This window comes from Micromys minutus (assembly GCF_963924665.1).
Source record: "Micromys minutus genome assembly, chromosome: X".
In the NCBI taxonomy this organism is placed as follows: Eukaryota; Metazoa; Chordata; class Mammalia; order Rodentia; family Muridae; genus Micromys; species Micromys minutus.
Genome location: NC_137970.1, coordinates 124139718 through 124161474, shown reverse-complemented (window position 1 = coordinate 124161474; position 21757 = coordinate 124139718). Strand labels below are relative to the sequence as shown.

Sequence of the window (21757 nt, the reverse complement as noted above, 5' to 3'; positions counted from 1 at the left end):
ATCAGGTGACCATTGCGTCTACAGACTCAGCCTGCCTGGACGTTTTGCTTCCCTGGTGCTAAAGTGAGAATCATGCACTTCCCACCTTTGGGGCCTCCATCTATTCTTCCACAAAGATACTAAATTTGCTTCAACCACTATCCTCTTTCTTTTCTTCTCAGGAAGAGTAGCCAAGCTGTTTTGAGACCTTACAGTTGTGGTGCATTTGGGCTTGGAAGGATGCTATGTGAACAGAACACTGTGGAAGGGCTGGAGCAGGAGCATAAGCGTGCTCAGTAATCTGCAACCAGGTGCTTACAAGGTAAAGACCACCCTTTGCCATCCCCATTAAGGTTCGAATGAAAGACCCCACAAGGTATATAGGGCTCATACCTCCTGGTAGCAACATTGTAGAGACAGGGTTGAAGAGAGATCGCCTCACATTCTATCCTGACCTCTCTCTTGATTTGGAGGACCATGTCTTAAAACCTCAGAGGACAGATTTAAGGGCTTAAGTCCAACAGTTAAGCAGTGACAGAAAGTCCTTTCTGCTTGGTTTTATTCAAAGAACTTTAGATGTCATATTTCATTTCATCCTTAATCAGCTACTGCTTTTCCATTTTGTAGAAGAGGAAATGGGTGCAAGGGGAAGGTAGGAACAGAACATTCATGGGAATATAAGCATACGCTCTGTAGCCAGATGCTTGGCTGCCTAATTTGCTGTGTGACTGTGGGCCACTCTGCTGACTTCTCTGTGCTTCTCTTTTCAACATTGACCAGAACAATAAAATCTCCTACCTCCGAGGATTAAGAGAAGAGACAGGTGGGTGAAGAATTCCATGCCTGGCCTATGGATCTATACGTGGCTGGGAAGACAGCTCATGATATAATGCTGTTGTCCCCATGGGGAGCCTAGCCTATGAGGGGGTAAATACCAAATGGAGCCTTTTATATACTCCTAATATTTGGAGGCTATGTTGCTTGGCTTTTTCCTCCTAAACACCTTCCCTAATCCCACCTTAGTGGTCAGTTAGTCTTAATTTTCATGACCTCAATCATTAAGCATTCACCCCTAAGCCATCTGAGCTGGTGGCTCTGTGGCAATACAGTTAGACTACAAACACATCCCATTGCAGATAAGAACAAAACAAAGTGGCTCACAAGGTTAGATGGTGGCGCATGTCCATGAGTGCTAGTGAGAGAGTTCCACTGCTGATGCTGGTGCTCCAGCCAGAGAGCCGTAGAAGTCCACGCACAGCGATGGCAACAGCCCTATAATGACATCAAACCACAGTGCTCCTGAGCCACGGACAAGGGCTCAATCCCCCAGGTGGTTGCCCTGTCCTGCCTACTGGGTCTGCCTTCATGTCACTCACCCTAGCTAGCCAGCAGCCACCCCTACAGGAGTTGTTCTCTCTGATGCATGCACCCATCAGACAGCCAATTCCATGGTATATCAGGCACTGTGCTTGGTTGGGCTCCATGAAACTTGGGTGAAGAGTCTACTTCTGGAAAGCTGTCATGTACACCCTTGAAGAGGTCAGTCTCTGAAATGTACTTCTCTGCCCAAGCACTCCACGACCCTCTTCTCTTTGATTTTCTCCAGAAAAGAGGCCTTCCAGAAAGTGAAAGCCCCAGGTCAGTTGGGACAACACTTCCTGGAGGGATGCTGTCTGAGCTTGAAGAAGCTGCAGAAGTTAGACAGGAGAAAAATGGAAGAGAACACCTGGCACGGGAACCCATAGGCCAAGAACTCTGATCACTCCAAGGTTATAGAATAAAGTGCAAGGCAGAGCCTCACAGGTTTGTCTGGAAAAGTATATGGAGCCATGTTCGGGCCCTCTGGGAATATCTGATCATGTGAGGAACACCATCAGGACAGCATTCTAGCAAGGCCCTTCTTAGAGCAAAGGGTGACTTACTGGGATGCTTGTGAAGGCTCATATGAAGAACTGATAAATGTAAGGAGCACCATGACTGACAGTATTCTACAGGAAGATTGAGCCCTGCTTCCTGGTAGCCAACCTTCCTGAAATTCCTTGTGGCTGACATCTGATAACATAGACTGTATTTGAAAGTTTCCTGGCGTTCTTTCCCATCCCTGACTTCACTCTTGTGTCTATTTAGCATGTCTCCTATTCACTTAAATGAAGACAAGCTGCCATGTTCTTTTGATACTTGGAATCTTCTGGCCACTAGCTAGTTCATGAGGCCCCAGCAAAGAGTCTCTTCCTACTAACCATTCCATGAGTGAGCATGGAGAATCTCCATTCCCATGGAAGTTAAAGATGACAGTTATTTTTCTGAGAGACTCTGGTCCAGAAGAACCAACTAAGCATGATTCCTGACCCACAGAGCCTGTGAGCCAATATAAGCATGTGGTTTGTGTTGAAGTTGACACCTTGGGGTAATTCGTTACACAGTGATAGCTCCTCAATACAGGCAAGGGTCAGAGCAAATAAACGTGGGAACTACAATAGGCACCACCAAGGAAAACCAATTGTGTCTCATGATTCCAAAGACTGTAGGTGATAAGGGGATGTGAGAAAAAGTAGTTTCAAGAAGAGAAAGATTTTGGAATAAGACTTTCTGGCTTTAATCTCCTGCTCAGACCCTTGCTAACTGTGTGACACTGGGCAAGTCATCGCAACTTTCTGAGCCTCAGATTCTTCTTTTGTAAAGTGGAGATGATGACAGTAACTACTGTAGGGCGTCTGTATTTTTCCTCTTAGGACCTGCCTCAGTACCTAGCATAGTGATGCAGGACATACTGAGATTGCTCAGCACAGGTTACTGGGGCATTTCTAGAAGGCTTACTGTTCAGTTTAATACCAGCATGGACAAGACCCAAATGCTTCAATGTGATTTATTTACATCCTTCAAAGCATTTGTGTGTGACTCAAAGGGAAACTATGTAGTCTGTAGGAGTCTGACTTATCCTGCCTAACTCCTTCCCATAGGCACAGATTATGGGTGAAACTTTCCTTCCAGATGAATCAAGTGAGTTGATCAGTCCCTGGAACCATAATTTTGGCCTTAAGAACACTGTACTTAACTATGTGCAGTTAGCTGACTTACATGGGCTTTTCCAGCGTCAAGTTTGGCCTCAGTGAGGATAATAGCCTGGATTTGCCTGCCAAAGCCAGGTTTGTATAACATCTCACTTAGTTCCCATTTCCCAAAGGAGCACTACCAGATAGAAGGTGGTCTTACCTGTCCAGGCAGAGCAGGCATGGAATCTGAGGCCATCATGCGCTGAAAGCGCTGGGGTTGCTGCATTATCTGCTGCAGAAGGAATGAAGACTGGTCAGGTTGCTGCTGCTGCTGCTGCTGCTGCTGCTGCTGCTGCTGTTGATGCTGCTGCTGCTGCGGATGCTGCTGCTGCTGCGGATGCTGCTGCTGTGGATGATGATGCTGTTGATGATGATGATGCTGTTGATGATGCTGATGCTGTTGATGATGCTGCTGGAGTTGCAAAGTGGCAGTGGCAGTGGAGGAGGCAGTGGCAGAAGGAGCATGTGCTGGTGTTGCCTGAGGCAGGTAGTGGAGCAGAGATGGCTGCCTGGAGTGGGTAGGCATGGAGGCCATCTTCTGGGGACTTGGCTCAGAAACAAAATGTGACAAGGGCTTAGTGTTGCCGAAGGTAAAGGGCTCAGGCGCTTCTGGACTGGAACTTGATAGACCCTGCTGCATGATCATACTCAAGGTTTTGGGTTGCTGGCTGCTGGTCATAGGCTTAAAGATGGAATTTGCCTGATGCTGCTGCTGCTGTTGTTGCTGTTGCTGCTGTTGCTGCTGTTGCTGTTGCTGCTGCTGCTGCTGTTGTTGCTGCTGCTGCTGGCTTAGCAGATTGCTGGTGGGAGTGAGGCTCCTGATCAGAGAGTATTGTGGGGTAAAGGACTGCTGTGGCAAACCGGGGCTGGAGAGATTCTCAGGGCGGTAGGGTGGGGATGGCCCCGGGGTGCTGGTGGGCAGAGCAGATATCAGGTGTCCTTGAGGGCTTTTGACAGTAGAGGACACCAGATTAGCAAGAATGGAGCTCTGGGGGCTGAATTGGGGTGGCTGATTGAGAGACAGACCCGGGAGCTTTGCTGGAGCATAGGGCAAGGTGGGCCCAAGGGCAGCGTTGCTGCTGGGGGCCATGCTGGAGAGTAAGGCATTAGGCGAGTTTTGCACAGCACTGCCAGACAAGCTATTGGACGACATGCAGGATGCTGTGAAGTTCTGTGGGCTGAATGGCGGCGGTGGTGGTTGCGGTGGCGGTGGGTGAGGAGATGGCACTGGAAGGTAAGGTGGGGAAAGACCCGGAGGAGGCAAACTGGACCAGCTGCGGTTGGAACCTTGTTTTGTAGCAGATCCCTGCTTGCTGGCTGCAAGTGCTTTCAGCTGGTGGGCATGATGCCACTGAGGCACAGATAATGGAGGCATACTGACAGGGAGCATGTTCTGGACCTGGTTTTTGACCTGAGCCTGTGCTGTTGAAGAACTTGATGAGACTATCTGCTTACTGGTGGAAGGAATGGAGTAGCTGATCCCTGTGGAGGCAGGCATGATTGGGAGTGATGTGCCAGTAACTTGACTGCAGCTAGATGCAAACTCCTTGTTGGATCCAAGGGTTTCCATATGTGGCATCTGAACTGGATGCTTGGTGGGGGGACCAAGAGGGGCCTGGGGGTGATGTAAAACCAGAGGCTCTTCTGGCTTGCTCCCCAGAATCTTCTCAAGGTCAAGATCATTTGAAGAAGGTTCTTGAATTTTGGTTAGTTCCTCCAGCAGATCTTGAAGCTCTTGGTCTACAGCTGGCATACTGTTGCTTTTCTCATAGTACGGAACAGCATGGCCTTTCAGCCCCGTGTCTGCAGTTGATGACACCCCAAACGGTGAGCCCATAGCACTGCTATTCACAACATTGCTGTCCAGAGGGTTATTCTCAAGGAGTAATGATTGGCCAGCCACTCCAAGATCTGTAGAGTTGGGATTCATGGTTATTCTGGGCATTTGAAGCTCTGTAGAGTGAGAAGTAGGGTGGGCACCTGGGCCCATAGACAGGGTGACGTCTTCAAGGCAAGGTCTCTTGATTTTATTAGGATAGTTCTCCTCAGCCATGCCTGTGAAGTGGAAGTTCTCTCCTTCCTGTCTTCTCTTACTGGTTCCCTGTGTTTATGAGAGAGAGAGAGAGAGAGAGAGAGAGAGAGAGAGAGAGAGAGAGAGAGAGAGAGAGAGAGAGAGAGAGACAGAGAGAGACAGAGACACAGAGACAGAGACAGAGACACAGAGAGAGACAGAGACACAGAGAGAGACAGAGAGTGTGAGAGAGACAGACAAAAAGAGAGGCAGAGACAGAAAGAGAATGAATGAATAAAAATTAAACAAAGGCTTGACATATTTGACACATTAAAATTAATGCTAGGAATCCCACAGATAAAACAGGACTCTCACTTTAGATGTATACTTGTCAAAAATCATAAAAATACAATCTATTTTTAGAAGCTTGTTTTTCGTTTCTTTGTTGCTGTGTCTCAATTAAACAACGCTGTTATATTTCAAATAAAACAATATGCTGTCTGTATACTAAACAGGACTGAATGTCACACAAAGGGCATTTGTTGTGCACTTAAAGGGGAGTTCAGGGGCTATGATGAGCTCACTAAATGAACTTGCTATTGAAGGCAGACACTCACATGCAAACTAGAACTAGGTGAACAATGTCAATGTTTACATAGCTACAGATAACCCAGTTTTTTTTTTAAATACAAACTATAAAATAGACACTGACCTTTTAGTTTGCCACACTATCTTGCTGAAATGAATCAGGATATGTTGATAAAATAGAACCTAACAGTGTTTAAGAAATGGAAATTCAAGGGAGATGCCTGAGGTGTATGTTTAGGGAAAGTGCACGTTTTAGAACAGCCAGTGTGGTTATTATTGCATTTAGTTTACACCCACGCACTATTTCCACATGCACACATACGCACTGCTTATGTGCGTACAAAAATAACTTGGATGAAACAATACTCGTTTTTTTTAGAGTGGTCACGTCTGAGGAATGACTGGCAATTCCCTTTCTGGTTTCTGCATTTCTGTACTGTTTGCTTTTAATGAGAAAAACTTTCAATAAAAGAAAAGCCCAAGTATAAAGTTATTTAAGTGAGGAATTCCTCTGTGCAGATGTATCCTTGGGTTGGGGAGATATCAAACAACAGGAAGAGGCCCCACTATGGGATCGGCACCTTGGGAGAGCTGCCCATTATATATAAAAGCAGTCTTTAGGAGCAAAGCAATACTTTGTTTCCCTGTTTCATATTCTTATCCACTATTCAGTCATGTTAATAACCATGAGTGTCAGTATGTAAAGGGAGAGGAGGCAGAGACATTCATCTCAGAATAAGAATAGGATGCCAATTCTGACAGCTCATCTGCCAGCAGACTAAGGTCATGGCTCTCATGGCCAAGTGAACAAAGTAACCATGCCCAGAGCTGTGTGCCCCAGGCTTTCCTGCACAAAAGAATCACTTAGAACTATCCAGATTTCCAGATCCTCCCCTAAGAATCAATGATAAGAACTGTATGTAGGGGACATAGGCAGCATACCATAGGTCCCTGGTCATGAGGAAGCTAGATTGAGGTTTTGTCCTTTCCATGTACACTCTGAGCCCACTCTGTCATGTGAGAAATGATGAGAAAGTTCTTATGTTAGGTCCTGTTGCTGCTTTCTTGATTGGAATGAGTAGACTATATGATACATGTAGGGTCTCAAAGGGTTGTAACATTCCTAATGTAGATCTTGAAGGGCCCTGGAAATTCAGTATCTTTCCATAAAATGGATATCTCTGAGGAAACAGGCAGAGCTTGCTTTGCATTGCCTGGGTCAAGGCCAAATGAAGAGTCCTCCCGCCTCCCCAAGTGAGCACCCAGTTGCCTCTCAGTCTCCTGTCTACATTCATCCTAAGAGCAGAGCATTGCAGCATCTTCCTTGGCTTTTTTTTTTTTTTTTTTTTTTTTTTGAGATGCCCATGATCCAAACAAGGGAAGTAACCCTGTTGCCAAGTTCATTTGAGGACTGAGGAGTGCAGGTTGAACAGGAATGGGTGGGTAGAAGAGGCCTATACAGTCTTCCATGCCACGTTTCCTATCCAGGGGCCTGGTTGAGGTTCAGAAGCCCTGGTGTTCTCAAGGCATCCAGGAAGCAGTTCACTGAGTGTTTGGCCCACAGCAAATAAAGTAAATAGATAGTTAATAGCAGCTGAGTGAACCAATGGACAGATGAATCCAAGTGATTTGGCACATAGTGAACTTGGCAACCACCCTAGCCATGTATGAAGCAGCCGGCAAATGAGTCCCTCAAATTCCAAACTGATACTTGGTCTCTTCAATAATTTGTCAAAGAATCCAAAGATAGGCTAAAACTAAAAATTGTCTAAAATGAATCAATAGGCATTTATATAGTGTAGGTTTTAATAGCCATCCTCTTGCAGGGGACCAAGGTTAGTGACAGTTGGGTCCTATATGCTCTTTCATGGTGGCATGAAATACACAACAGTTTTAACAATAGTGAAGTCTATACACAAGCAAGCAGGCAAGTAAACAGTGAGACAAGCGGGAGGGGAGGGGAATGGGACTGTAAACCTGGAAATCTGGATGGGTGGGACTCTGAAATTCACTGGCAGGGCTTATAGAGCTTTCATCTAGTTGTTGGTCTGCTATAAAACTGTTGGGAATAAGGTGGCAAGAGGTTGAGAAGGTACTATCACCCCTGTATTCCAGTGGTCACATAAGTGTCAATCTGTTTGCATCTATTGAGCAACCCATGCCATTAGTCTCCTTCACTTCTCACTGGTTACTCACTGACAAAACTAACTGCAGGATACCTCCTTAGGACGTTAAGGGGGCATCTTGTACTGTTTGGATATGATATGTTAACTCCACAGCCAGGGTGTTGCTGGTGCTCATCACAGTGACCACTGAGGGGATAGCCAATGAGGAGGCAGTCTCCCCTTGGCTGCCTTCAGGTGTGTCTCCTTGGTGCTTCCCAAATAGGCTGTTGTTTGGTAGAGGGGCAGCCATAGGCTTTTCTGAGTTTTTGCTTTTCAATGAGACCTCCCTTTGTTAGAGAGTATACAGCCCTGTATTTGTGACCCAGTGGTAAAATCTTTTAGCAGCCTTTGCTGAACTGTCAGCAAACCAGGCAAGGACATCAAAAAACAAAACAAAACAACAACAACAACAACAAAACCAGCTGTATTTCCTGGGGAGGACTGTGCTTCAGTCTCATAGCTTCTGCTTTCACTGAACATTGGGTAACTTGAGGTACGAAATCCATGATTTTATGTATGTCTAGGTGTGCATGTGTGCATATTAGGATTGGTCTTACAGAAATTATACCTAGATGAATTCAGAGGCACAGGTAAATAGCCATGTATATACTATGCATTTCTGTATTTGAGCATTTATCATTTGCATGTTGGTTTTGGGAAAAAAATGTCCTCATAAACTGAAGCTGAAGTTTCTATAGGACAAGCAAATTGTCAGCTTTCCCAGACTTGCAAGATAAGCAGCTCTAGAGAATTATGAGTGGTTAGTATAGGCAAAAGCCCCTGGGTGCCAATTGGATTACAAGAAAAGACCCAAATCTCTGTTGCTAGGTGTTCTGGAGCAAGAATCTTGACCTAAAGATAGGGGTTTGTTAATGCCCTTGGTGCCTTGCCTGAGTCAACAGAGACTGCATGCTGAGTACCAGATGCAAACATAGACTTCTACTCACAACCTGGAGGACAGGACATTTTCCTGTTTGGAGATGAGGGACATACTAATAGGCAGATCATCTCAGAGGAGCAGTGGCTGGCCTTCAGACAATAGTCTAGGTCAACACAGCAGAAAGATGTTGATATACACTGAGTTCATGAGTGATTTCTGACAGCCTCTCTAGTTGCTATGGGGACTCCATTTTACAGTTGACTGTTACAAATTCTGTGGAGTCTTCTGAATGGTTAGCTTTTGCTCCTGGGAATGTGTAAATGGAATATGCATGGCCAAGGAACCAAAATAGGTCCCTTTTGCTCCAGTACTTCAAAGAGGCATCAAAACATGGACAACATCAAATGCTGAGGTAAAGCAGGCTCTAATACCAGCTCTTCTTAAACCATGATCCAGCAGTACCCATGTACTGGATCCCCTAGTGGCTATTAAATTTTACTGCTTGTGCACTAGGACCCTTTGCGTTCTATCTCCTCCAACACCAAGGCCTCATCCTCAGAGAATCTATCTAACTTGAACAGCAACTGTACATCTTTTTGTCTCTCAAGGCTTAGCTATTTTAACTATTTCATAAAAATTTAGCTATACAAAATGCAGCCTTTTGTGTATGCTGTTGTGTATGATCCATCCATTGGCATGCACCAATACTTCATTTGTTCATGGGTGAATAATATGGCATTGGATGAAGAGAGTACATTTTTTTTTCCTATCCATTCACCAAATGGTAGATATTTGGGTTGTTTCTATCTTTTGGGGTATTTCAATTTTTCCTTATCCTTGAAAAATTCATACACATATGTAATGAAATATGGTCATATCTACCCTTTCATTTCCACCTCCAAATTCCTCCATAGTTCACATAATGAATCTTAAAAAAAAAATAACCCAATAAGTCAGGTTAATGTCGCTTATATGCACATGGTTCTGGGGCCATTTCTAGGATTGTGAGACACCTACTGGTGGCCACATTCTCCAAAAAGAAGGACTCCCCCTTCCTAGCAACTATCTACTGCCAAAAGCTACTTTATATGGTGGCAGGGCCAGGAGATCATCTACCTGTCTAAACTGGAACTGGCTGCCTTGATCTTGTATAGAAACTTCAGCTGCTCTGTGTTTATGGTGTGACAGCTGTGTCATATCTAGAAGAGAACATTTCTGAAGCCCTCCAAACTGTTGTTTCACAATCTAGATAGTCTTAGAAACAGCTAGCATTGCAGCTTTATGGAAAGACTGCAGGGAGGGCTCTGTCAACTTCCAGATTATCCAAGAGAAACCTTTAGTTTCTCAGTGATGACATTCATACATACTAGACAAGTACTGCCCCAGTGAACTATGCTGGCTGACTTTTGTAACTTCTTGAGAAACACCTATCTGCTCTAGTTCCCTACTTCTGACACTGCCTGTGGCCCCTGCAAGGACCAAAGGCAAATACAATTAGTGAATTCCCCATCTTGAAGCCAAACAAAGGCATCTAGAGGTTCCTGTAATCTGTGTTAACTTCTAGCAAAGGCAGAAAGCCAAGGGAAATTCAGAAAACCAGACTGGCTATATGCTTTCTCAAGACGCTGGATCCTTTCTGACCTACAACCATCACTTGTGAAAAGTTTGGCAAAACCCTGAACTCATGGCAGAGTTCAAGGGAACTCATGTTGTTATGATTTGTACTGGATGGGATGTGATATTCTCATCCCAGATAGAATGTGCTATGTAGCTTGAACTGTAGTTCCCCCAAGACAGGAAGCCTCTGTGAAAGGTCCTCCAGAAGTTAGTTGTGCCTCATCAGGTACATTTCCATCTTTCAAGCCCCATGGCACAAAGACAAGTTTGCCATGTAGTCCCTAACCAGCTGGGAAACTCCTCTAGAACTGTCTCTGGGGAAAGTCCAGCCAGAAGAAGCAATTGCTGTATCTGATCCTGGTGTGGTAGTATACCTGTGTAATCTTAGCAAAAGCAAGAGTGTCACAAACAGAGGCTTGCTTGGGCTACATAGGAAGTTCAAGGCCAGAAGATAATAAGACCCTGTCTCAGAAAACATACAAAAAGCAAAACAAAAATAACTAATATGTCAGAGACAGAGGGAGGAAAGGAGAGGAGAAGAAAGAAGAGGCGTGGAGGAGAAGAAAGGAGGAATGGATAAAGAACAGACATCCTGGCTATGGTGTCTCTTGGTCGCAAAGCCTTTTGGGAGATTTAGGAATCCGTATTATTTGCAAATAGGCAGTCAAACAATAGACAGGATCTATACTGATTCTTAAGCCTCCAAGTCTTAGCCTTTGTTAAGGTCTAAGCCTCTGTCAGTGGTTAGTGTACTTTTTTATTCATGATTCTTGGCTTCCAAGGTAATATTAGCATATAGACAGAGATCTGCTTAGAATACAACTTTTGCACATGGGTAAACAGAGCCTCATGGAGGCCAAGTGACTGAATAAAGTCAGGCAGTTAGTAGAGTGGCAGAGGAGTGTCTGTCATTCATAACTCTGGGATATAGCCCAGTACCAGAATGTCAAGAACACAGTCACCTTTGCACTAAGTCAGCCTTCCTCAGCTGAACTCAGAGTTCATTTTGAGGCACTGAGGGACTGACAGGTCATTTCAGCTCTACACACCAAGAGAATAAAAACCTGCTGTTTAGTGTGCATTACTGTGTTCTGATTTCCCTATGGGGACTATTACACTTTCCCAGGGCTCTCTAAATTACACATCACAGGATAGTAATGGGCTCAGAGAAGGAAGTGTCGTCTTTAAGTTGTACATAAAGCTTGGCTCATAGGAATTTGCTGGAGTTTCTTGACCCAACCCCTTGATTCCAAAGCCTCAGGGGCCTTGAAGGCTTTAGTGTACATCGGTCTAAATACTCTTTGAATATTAAAGCTTTGCAGGAAAACGGATGGTCTTGTGAAAGAGATTTCTGAATATTTAAATTTCAATTGTAGAATTCAGCAATGTGAGATGCTAAGAGGTCTGGAGAGAGGCCCAGAACCCTCAGTATGTGTTACTATCTATAAAACAGGACAATGAGGCTATGACCCAACTTTCTTTTAAGGAGTCTGTAATCTTAGGAATATAAAGTTAGTATAGTGTCTATCATGGCACAGATATCAAATAAATATTATCTCTCTTTTTACTCTTGAAAATTCAAACCCACTCTGGGTGGCCCTAAAATAGCTGTAAACTGATTACTCAGCAACATTTGTCATTCAAGGCAGATCTTTCCTTAGTCACTGGCTGTGCTCCTGGACAGCTGTGTGCAAGGCACACTTTTGTAAACCAAATCATGATAAAATGCAGCAGGAATTTGCCATTGAAAGCAAAGCCTCAGTGCACCCTTTTATGAAGTGAAAACGCCTTCAACTAGATGTATTTTTAAAGAGTGTGCATTTTAGGATATTAGGATATTAGCCAGTCTTAGTCATAATGAGTTCTATTTCAGTTTTGACCACAAACATATTGTTTCATAGCTTCAAAGGACACAGTAAACAAGATTAGGTTATATGAAAATAATAAATTTAGAATGTGTATTTATTTTACTATATGTGTAATGACTATGGTTTCATAGTTATCATGAAACTTCCTTGTGTGTGTATGTGATTATTTACATAGGGTCTCACAATGTAGCTTTAGATAACCTGGAACTCACTATGTAGCCCATGTTAACACTGAACTCATGGTTATCTTTCTGCCTCGGACTCCTTAAGTGCTGACAGGTCTAAACCACCATGCCTGGGTCCTGAATGTCTTATAAACAGAAATGTAAACACTGATTTTTTTTTTTTTGGAAAATCAAGCTAAGTTATTGGGGAAAACATAGGAGATTTGTGTTTATATACTGCCAATAATGTAGTTTCATGTCAATTCTAAAGGCAGACGTAAGGGCAGAGCAACGTAAGCTCTTTACATGTCATATGCTCATTAAACATAGGGTAAAGATTACTTAGCTACTGTATTCTTTGCTGTGTAAAGTCATGTATTCAGAAAGCAAGGGTTGGGTGCTGTTGTTCTGGGAATAACTTGCTGTAGATATTTTACATAGGCCAAGTTAATTGTTCTCAATCTTAAAAGGCTTAACTTGAGGGAGTAAGAAAGGCAAGAGTTTAGTTTTTCTGAGTGTCATATGGGAACTGAAACACTAGAGAACATCCTCACCTGAAGCTTATTCCAGAAAAATAGGCATCTAAAGGAAGTGCACTGTTCTCCATATCCACCATAGACATAAAGGATTCCAATAGTATGCGGCAGATTTGGCGCAGGGTCCATAACAGACACTCCCACCAGAATGAGTATGAGTTGGGCAAAGAGAAGCAGAGTGAGGATGCTGGAGCTTTAGTGGGTAGATAAGCTACATTAGCAATAAGAACGGGATCAGTAGTATTCAGGAGATTAAAAATATGGGGTTTTGACAGAGCGTTAAAGTCATTTGGTTACCTTCTCATTCAAGTGAAGGTCAGATGCAGGAAGCAGGCTGCAGTAGTAGGGCACAGTACTCCAGGCAGGAGGGCAATAGGCTGTAAGGCCCTGAGGGAAAGACTCGTGGCCTGTTTCAGGGACTAAGAGGCAGTTAGTAGGCCTGGCGTGAAGTTAGCTGGGAAGTAGCCATGAGCTCTCAAGGGGCCTCATAGGCCATGGGAAGGGGCTTGGGCTCTGTTTTTTTTTTTTTTTTTTTTTCCAGTGGGAAGCCATTGTGGGGAAAGGTGAAGCAGAGGAAAGATTGGCTCAATGTTTGTGGAAGCTCTCTCTGGATGCTCATGGGAGGTGAAATGAATGTCATGGGAAGGAAAAGGAACATGGGTCTGAGATCAACTAGGACAAGGGGGTGGGGAGAGAGCAAGACCTGGCCAGGCATGAGGCCCTGTGATTTTATCTCTAGTGAGTACTGTGAGGGTAGTACTTACTTATTAAAGAAAACAATGGCCTCTAGAAAAAAATGAACCACATGCCCCGTGACACGAATCATACTTTAGAAACTTCTGGAAGGGCTTATATAGCAACTATCTGAAAAATTTCAAGCCACGTTGTTCTTGTGACTGCTACTGTGTGGGAAACTCCATGCTAAAGGCTAGGCAGGGCTGTGGGCCAACAGGACTTTGTTTACCAAGACAGCCTGTGGGCTCCGTGTTGTCCCAGTGCATAGCTTACCAAGCCCTGATCTGGGGCATGAGTTGAACTCTTTCCCCTGGGAAACAGCATCTTTCCAAAGCCCCTTGCTCATGCAGCAGGACTCCATGTGGAGCAGGCCCACTGTTCACGAAGGAGTGTGCCTGGAACCTTTTGGGAGCAGAAGAGCTGCATTATTTCAACCAGAATGAAAGTTGAGCGACCATTTCTGAACTGTGCAATTTACATAGCGAATGCCGGGCTTCACCAACACTAATGACACGTATTGCACAATTGTTGGCAATGACTCTGGCTCCAGTGAAAGGAGGGAACAACATCCCCTCCTGGATTCCCCTGGGACTTGCTCTCTCAGCCTTTGTATACAGTTGGGCAATTTTCATTTTGTACAGAGCATCTCTCTCTGGCCTTCAAGGATCTCTATGATAATATGGCTTAACTTTTACCTCATCCCAATGGTTCTAAGAAACCTGAAGGGTGCTATGCTGGCTATGCATTTTTGAAAACCTGTACAGCATGCCTCTGAGGGTTAGACGTGTTTCCTCCTCACATCTGTCGATGAGCTATAGAAAAGTTTCAGTGAGGTGACACTTCGGGGTGGATTTACCTTCTGTGGAAAATGGTACTCTGCAAGTTATCTATCTGTTCTCCCATTCTCGGTGGAAGGCCTCAAGACAAGCATGTCTCAGAAACTGGGCAGAAATTGGTCCATGATGTACAAGGTGATGTACAAGTGGTGTTGGTGGGCACCTACTATGTATAGGTGCTTAGCAGCAGTTGCAGGGGCAGAAAATCAAGATGTCTCAGGCATAGGGCAGGAAAGGATCAAATAGTTTTGGGAAGATAAGGAATGGGGCAACAGTTATGCCTGTGGATTTAGGAGGCCATAGAGACTGTGGTGATGAAAGGAGGCAGACAAAGGCAAGCCTGTACTGAGGAGCAATGGATTAAAAGAGTGGCAAGTAATGACAGCTGTTGAGCCTAGGCCTTGGGCTTATATGCCTGTGGCGAAGTCACCTGGCCTATGGTATATACTACATTTTTATGATTGAAATCTTAGGGATGGCCAGCTCTGAGAAAGAAGGGGGATATGAGAGAGAAAGCAGAGGCAGACAGGCAGGCAGAAAGGGAAGGAGAGGAGGTTGTGTACATTATTCCATATTCACTATAGAAACAGAATTCCGTGCCTGGACCTAAGAGGCATGAACCCTAGCTACCCTCCGAAGTCTGGAACACAGTACTCAGGGGCAGTGTTCTGACCCATAGCTTTACCTAAACTGACACCTATCAAGTTCTCCAGCTGAGGGTATTTATTGAAAGCAAGAGGCCTATGCTTGCACAGGCTTGCCTGGATTTGGGGGTGCCATAGGCACACATCCCCCACAGTATGACTCCCAGGGCTACACATTCTCTACAAATGTGGCTCTGAGCATTCTTGGGCTTTTCTTTGGCCTATGCTTTGGAGGAGTACAACTGTTTTGCTCCTTATGCCTGGAGTGGTTCTACTTCCAGACACCTGTTACCTTGGGCCTAATATCATGGAATCTGTAGGGAGGGGCTGTAGGAATCCAGACAAAGCCATTGAGTACTCCCATCAGCTGAGAGGTAGGCAGCAAGACTCCACATGCCTGTGAAAGCCAGCTGCCAAATGGAGCTTCCTACCCAGCATTTTCCCCTTCTAAGAGGCTGATTTGCAGGTCACTGATTTGCTCAGCTGGGCTACCCAGCCAGGACTCAAATGCTAAGCCCAGTGGTGTCCTTCAAACTGAGAGTATCTCAGCCTTTGCAGAAAAGAGCAGTCTGCAGGCAAGCCTGTGCCTGGCTTCCCTCCCTGGTGGGTGTCAGTTGCAGGAAAGAGCCCTTGCTGCAGAAGGAGAAGGGGGGCAGGCAAAGGGAGTGAACAGCTGCGCGCTCCATGGGGAGGATCCCCAAAATAGCAAGGCACATACGCACTGCAGGCCTTGACCCAGAATGCTCAGAGTTGCACTATAAATCCAGCTCTTCTCTGTGCAACTGGGCTGCCAATGAGACTATAGCCATCCTTAGGGGTCCTCTGCATTCCAAACTGAGCTCCAAGGACATATTGTCTCTTCCCTTTCTGATAGAGAAGAGTAATTGCAAGCCAATGCTAATCTCTGTTTGCTAAAGAGGTGCCAAGACCAGTCATAGCCTGTGTACTTTAGGACAAGTTGACATTTCTGTCTTACTCAGAGATCCTGATGTAGGCAGAGAGTACCTGTGAAGGCCACTTGGACATTCTGGAAACTGAGGGCCTGAAGCTGAAGTTAAGAAGTCAGTAAGTGGTGGGGGCTTCTCTCAGGCATGGCCTGCGTCTCAGTAGTACCCCTCACACATGTAGGATCCTCTCTTTTGGGACCACACTTGTACCTGTAGCAAGCCTACGCCTACATGAAGTAGAGAATTTTGGTAAGGACACCAACCCTTGAACCTTGATATTTCAGAACCACTTCAATTCCTAAGTCCCTGCCTCTGCTTGAAACAATAAAGCAGCCTGATTTTCTGCCAGGATGAACAGTAGACTGTGCTGGACAGAGTGATAACGAAATAAAGATGTTAGCCACTCTTCACCTGTTTATGCCATTGGAAGGAGAGCTTCAGGACACCTGAGATTCTGTTTTGTCTTGTGCTCCGTTCTGAGAACCCAGGGCTGAATGTGATGGGCAGAAGACTCTGTGGATACGGGAGCCTTGAATCCAGGCATAAGAAGCAGTAAGTTGGGCAGAACACCAGATTCACTTCTCCTGGTCTCGAGCTTCATCATAGAATAGATTTGCTCTCAGTGAAGGAATACTAAAGTCTTGGATTTCAGAATCTAGCCTAGAGCCGTGTACATGTAAGGGGCCCTGGGATTGTGGTAGGATGCCCAATACAGACAGGCCCTTATAAATCATATTCATACTCTCAGAATTCAAGGTAAAGGGAACTTGTTCCAGCTTACACCATTAATCACAGCTTTGACATTCTGAGATCTTCCTGATTTCATTTTTTCTTCAAAGAAAGGAATGGAGCTCCAAGGTTGCTGGGCACAGACCCTGACCTGGATTACATGCCATAGCCGAGGTGCAAAGTGCCTCCTACTGGCACTTTAAGGGAAATAGACCACATGGAGCTGGGGGCAATATTATTTAAGTGATTCAAACACACAATACTCTTTCTGGGGTAGGTGTATGTGTTCTCTTTCCAGAACTTTGCTCCCCACTTTTAATTAAAGCTGAGGAGACAGATTGGGATTAGTTTGGGTCATTCTCATTGGGCAGAGCACACTACCCTTAGGACTATTCACTGAGAACTGTTGATAAACCTCCCCACCCTCTCACTAGCCATTCACTACGAGGTACTATGTTCCTCTGACCTCATAATTTTGTCCATAAAGAGAGTGATAAGAATATTCTCTGTTTGAGCCAAAGAGCAGTTGGCTAGCTTATAAGGTGTATGGGACGTGCTAACTCATTGTAACCTATAGGGTAACCCTACCACAATCCCAGGGTCCCTGAACAGAGCTGACAAACAGAGGGCACATGCTCTTTTCTTTCCCCCAATTTTCCATTCAGTGACCATAACTTACCCATATTTAGAATACATATAAGAGTTAATGCTATTTCTTTTGGCAGTAATGGGGACTGAATCTGGAGCATTGTGCATGTTAAGTAAGCACTGTGCCCACTGAGCTAAATCCCCAGGCCAACTCCTTCATTTTGCCTGGAAACTGCTGTGGAAATGGAATCAGTATAGAGAGAGGCAGAGATGACATGTGATGTGAACACTGAATGCCTTTGAGCTCTTCAATCATGCCACTGGGTCAGTAAATGAAGTCCAGCCTTAACTTCAAAGGAAAGGACATAATGTTGCACATGCTGATCCCATACTCTAACCTTGGATATATGGTCAAATGTTGCCAAAAGAAAAACTTTCCTATGCCACAAGCAGTCATTAAGTAATCATGTGAATAGCAATGCTAGAAAGGAACTTGAATGTCTGTTTCTTTACAATTTAATTTGTAAGGTGCACTCAGCATTTTGTGTTTCAAAACAAGCTTTCAGTCTAAGAGGCAGCAGAGTCTGGTGCTCTGAAAGCTGCTTGTTATTAGGTTTATGACTTTGGTCAAGATGATTAACCTATTCGAGCCTCAGTTTCCTCGTGGTAATGACTTCTTCCTAGGGTCTGAGTCTCCAAAAGCTTCACAAAGTGATAACATCCAGTGAAGGCTGAAATAGACCTGGTTATTCTTGCTTACCCTTGGTTCATCTGAATTTTGTCTTCTAGAGGGCAGTGGATGGACATTGGTAGCTAGTTAGGAGCAGGTATAAGACCAGAACACTATGGTCCTGGGTTGAGGTCTTAGGCTGAAAATATGTGTCACTTCACATTAAAATCTGTTTTCAAGGGAGCTCTCATGTGTTTCCATAAAAATTCCAGAGCAATTAAAAAAGGTTATTTGGTTCTCTTTTAGTGGCACACACCTGTAAGCTCAACACTCAGGAGACTAAGGCAGGAGGACCACAAGTTTTAGGCCAGCTTGGGCTACAGAGTGAGGTCCTGAGTCAACATGGACGAATTTCTTCTCTCAGACTGACAGAATTTTATTTCATAATTTTAATGTGACACATATTTTTCTGGTATCTTGGTTTCTAACCTGCTGAAAAAGAAAGTAGTTAAGGTTACTTCCCAGACCCAGTGTCTGTGTTCGGGAGGCGTTTGGGATGCTGTCAGGTGACACAAACGCTGTGCTTCCAGACTCATGCACTTTCTTGGGACCAGAGGGCAGTATTCACCATAGATGGCATTAAACCTCAGAAAGAGAGCCAACAGTGGGAGCATCTGAAATCCAGCTAAGCCATACCCTGGAAATGCAAGGCCAGTTACTGCTAAGGACAGCCTTCTGCCATGTGTGCTGGAATCCCTGCAGTAACTTCCTTGGGCAGCAGGTTTTTGTTGAACACACAGGATATGTTGGTATTAATCTGTCAATGTCTGACTCTTACTTTCCTAGTACCCTGCTGTTCAGATCCTCAGCATCTGTAGCCAAGTTGGCGGCTAAACACTAGGTACCTTACTGAGGCTACAGGGATTGACTGGCAACCACAACCCAGCTGCTCTCACAGCACAGCAAGCACTTCCGTAGATGCTTACAGATAGGAGCATTTGTGCTTATCAGGCACCGAAGAACGGGCACTCATAATGCTATCCCTTTTGGAGACCATATGTGCCTTCTAAGAGGACGATGTAGTTTCAGCTTCGAAGAAGGCTTGTCGGGGGAGCTGCTTTCAGAAACTCAGGTATATTTTTGGACCCCTTCAACTGGGGCAAATCATTGGTCTTCTAGGTCAGCTTGGTATTTCAAAAATAGCCAGGTCACTCTGAGCCAAGGGGTAGAGAATGTGCTGTGCCACAGAAGAGGAGGAGGAGGAGAAAAAGAGCTGATTTTGATCAAGTGCAAGGTATGACTCTAAAGCAATGAATGTGCATTTTTGCAAGGCTTATAAAGGGTACTAGAGGTCATTTGACATAAGATCTCAAGCCAGAAAATGGCATGAGCAAAGATAGCTGTTCCACGGTGAGATGTGTTCCAAGGACCTACTCCAAGGACAGGGATCCCTAGACTGCATACACAATAACCTCCACATATGGAAAAAAATATGACTTACCAGACATACTTTATTTTTATGAGAATGTCTGGATAGAGAGCAAGGATCAGGGAAGCCTCCATTCTGTTTTTATAGCCCACCCACATTTATGTCCCAGTGAGTTGGATAAAGAAGAATTTAGAGTCAAGCTTAAACTGACTGTGGACTCTGAAGACAACCTAGATATTTGCCTTTATAGACTCAGATGTTAATGATCAAAGGGAATCCTGAAATATAAAGGGTTGTTACAAGGGAGATTCTCTTTGGGAAATGCCTCAACTGTGGCTGGAAATTTGGAAAACAAGCTGTACTGGCCAGCCAATTGACCTCTCTCTGCCCAACCCATCTGATTGCCCATCTCTGTGAATGCTGTGCTATTCTAGGCACCAAAGGTTTTAAAGGTTATGTGTTCCTGTTAATAGCATATCCTCAATACATTGTTGACAATGAAGGAAAATGAGAAACATGATTAAATCACTTACACCTGTACACATAACAGCATTCCTAAGATGAACAAAACACATTGCCCTGGGAACTGAGAAAGACCAGTCTCCCAGTCATGTGAACTGACATTACCTCAGAGCTCAGGGCTTCCAGCTCCATGAGCAGGAAGGAAATAGATCCATGGCTCTATAGGAACCATTTCCCCTCTGCTCAGTTACATTCAGAGATTAGGCAAGTCGCTCCTCTGTGGGCTAGTACCCAGAGATAACAGCCATTGTGTTTGCTGCAGCTCCTGCTAACCTAATCTTAGGAGACTGGTGATGTTGCAGGCATCAGCTATCAGACAGACTCAAGCAACCAGAGGCTCTCATACTCCTTACTATCATGTTTGTCCTTTGAACTAGCACTGGAATCTCTAAACCTGAATTCCAGATACTTGGATGATGGGTGAATTCCTAGAGAGGAAAGTACAGATGTGTTAAATGACTTTAAGATACCAGGTCCAGAGTTAAAAGAGAAATCATTTTCTATGCCTAGTTTCTTATTGTTTTTGTTGTTGTTTTGTTTTCTAGGAACCCACAGGGACTGAGACAGTTCATGTTTGTAATTTAATTCCTTGTAGTTTGAGTTTGTCTCCAACACCAAATTTGTACAAAGAATTTCAGCAACACATCTCATGTTTAAATTTAAGGTTAGAAGGATTCAACACCCCCTCCCCCCATAGCCCATTTTCTGACCGATTCCTGGAGCTTCCTGGGCTCCTGACGATTTCCCACCATGTTGAAATGTGGAAGCATGCTCTCGATTACAAGCCGACTTTTCCAGTCATCCATTGTTTGACCTGCAATTTTATTCTTGACTCTCCAAGACGTTTCCCAAACGACCTAGACACAGGGCTTAAGGAGACAAAAAGTACACCATCTTTCAGTTATGAAGGTGAGACCACCGACCCCATATTTCACAGGCTTTCAATTATGAAGGCAGACATATGTGAGATCTACCTTATTCATCCTTTTGTCTCTCTTCCCTCAATACCAACCTCATAGCCAACCCCACCCCAGGATGAGGAATACTTCCAGGAACCGGTTTGTCCCAGAGAAAATGCTCATCCACGTCCATGAAACAAACTGCACTGGAAAACATGGAAGAGGGTGGAGGAGAGGCCTGATGAGACTAACATGGCACTGAACATACAGATGGGCAAAGTGAGTACTAGGTCCAGGTCTAGCTTTGTTTTTGCGTGGGGCTCAGGGAAGGCTCTCCTATGTTCTGAGATATAGTTCCCTTTCGTGAAAAACATGCTGACAGAATCAAAATGATGGCTTAGGGAGTCTTCATCTTGACTATAACCAGCCTTCAGAGCATGCCTTAACTTTGGCCACATCAGTACCCAGCCAAGTGAGCAGACCAACAGTTGCAATTGTGACTGACACCAGAAAGAAGGCTCCAAATACCCTGGTACACTGGTTGAGAGGACACAAAATTCCAGCACATCATTCATGCAGAATGAACATACATGTAAACCCAGGGAAAGCAGTTTTCTATTTTCCAGAAGCTACACATAAAGTAAGAACTATGTTAAGTTAATCAAATACGGGGTTAGCTTTTCTCACTATAATGTCCCTTGCATGTATGGTACCAAGCATTAAAACCTGATGTTAGGAAAGTCATAAAGCACTTTCCCCCATTTTCCCACTGAGTGAAAATAAAGTCTTTGTTATGTTATATAAAACAAACATTAGAGGTTTCTGTAAGGTAGAGAGAATATAAATTGTCTAGGGACCTTGGGATCTGATGAATAATGCTGATGAGTTCTCTGGGAT

General features: G+C 44.4%; 1 protein-coding gene across 2 annotated transcripts in view; it reads right to left on the bottom strand.

Moving 5' to 3' along the window:
- The window catches only part of MAMLD1 (mastermind like domain containing 1), a 51241-nt gene extending 30440 nt beyond the window's left edge, over nucleotides 1-20801 (bottom strand). Inside the window, exons 1-3 of one of the 2 annotated variants that reach the window (XM_080910804.1) lie at nucleotides 20672-20801; nucleotides 3193-5133; nucleotides 1141-1251 (exon numbers count right to left, since the gene is read on the bottom strand). In XM_080910804.1, coding sequence (XP_080766930.1) covers nucleotides 1141-1251; nucleotides 3193-5133; nucleotides 20672-20767 — 2148 coding nt within the window. In that variant the 5' untranslated portion in view covers nucleotides 20768-20801. The remainder of the gene's footprint in view (nucleotides 1-1140; nucleotides 1252-3192; nucleotides 5134-20671) is intronic. The other variant, XM_080910805.1, reaches the window with a different exon arrangement.
- Between the last annotated feature and the right edge of the window lie 956 nt (nucleotides 20802-21757).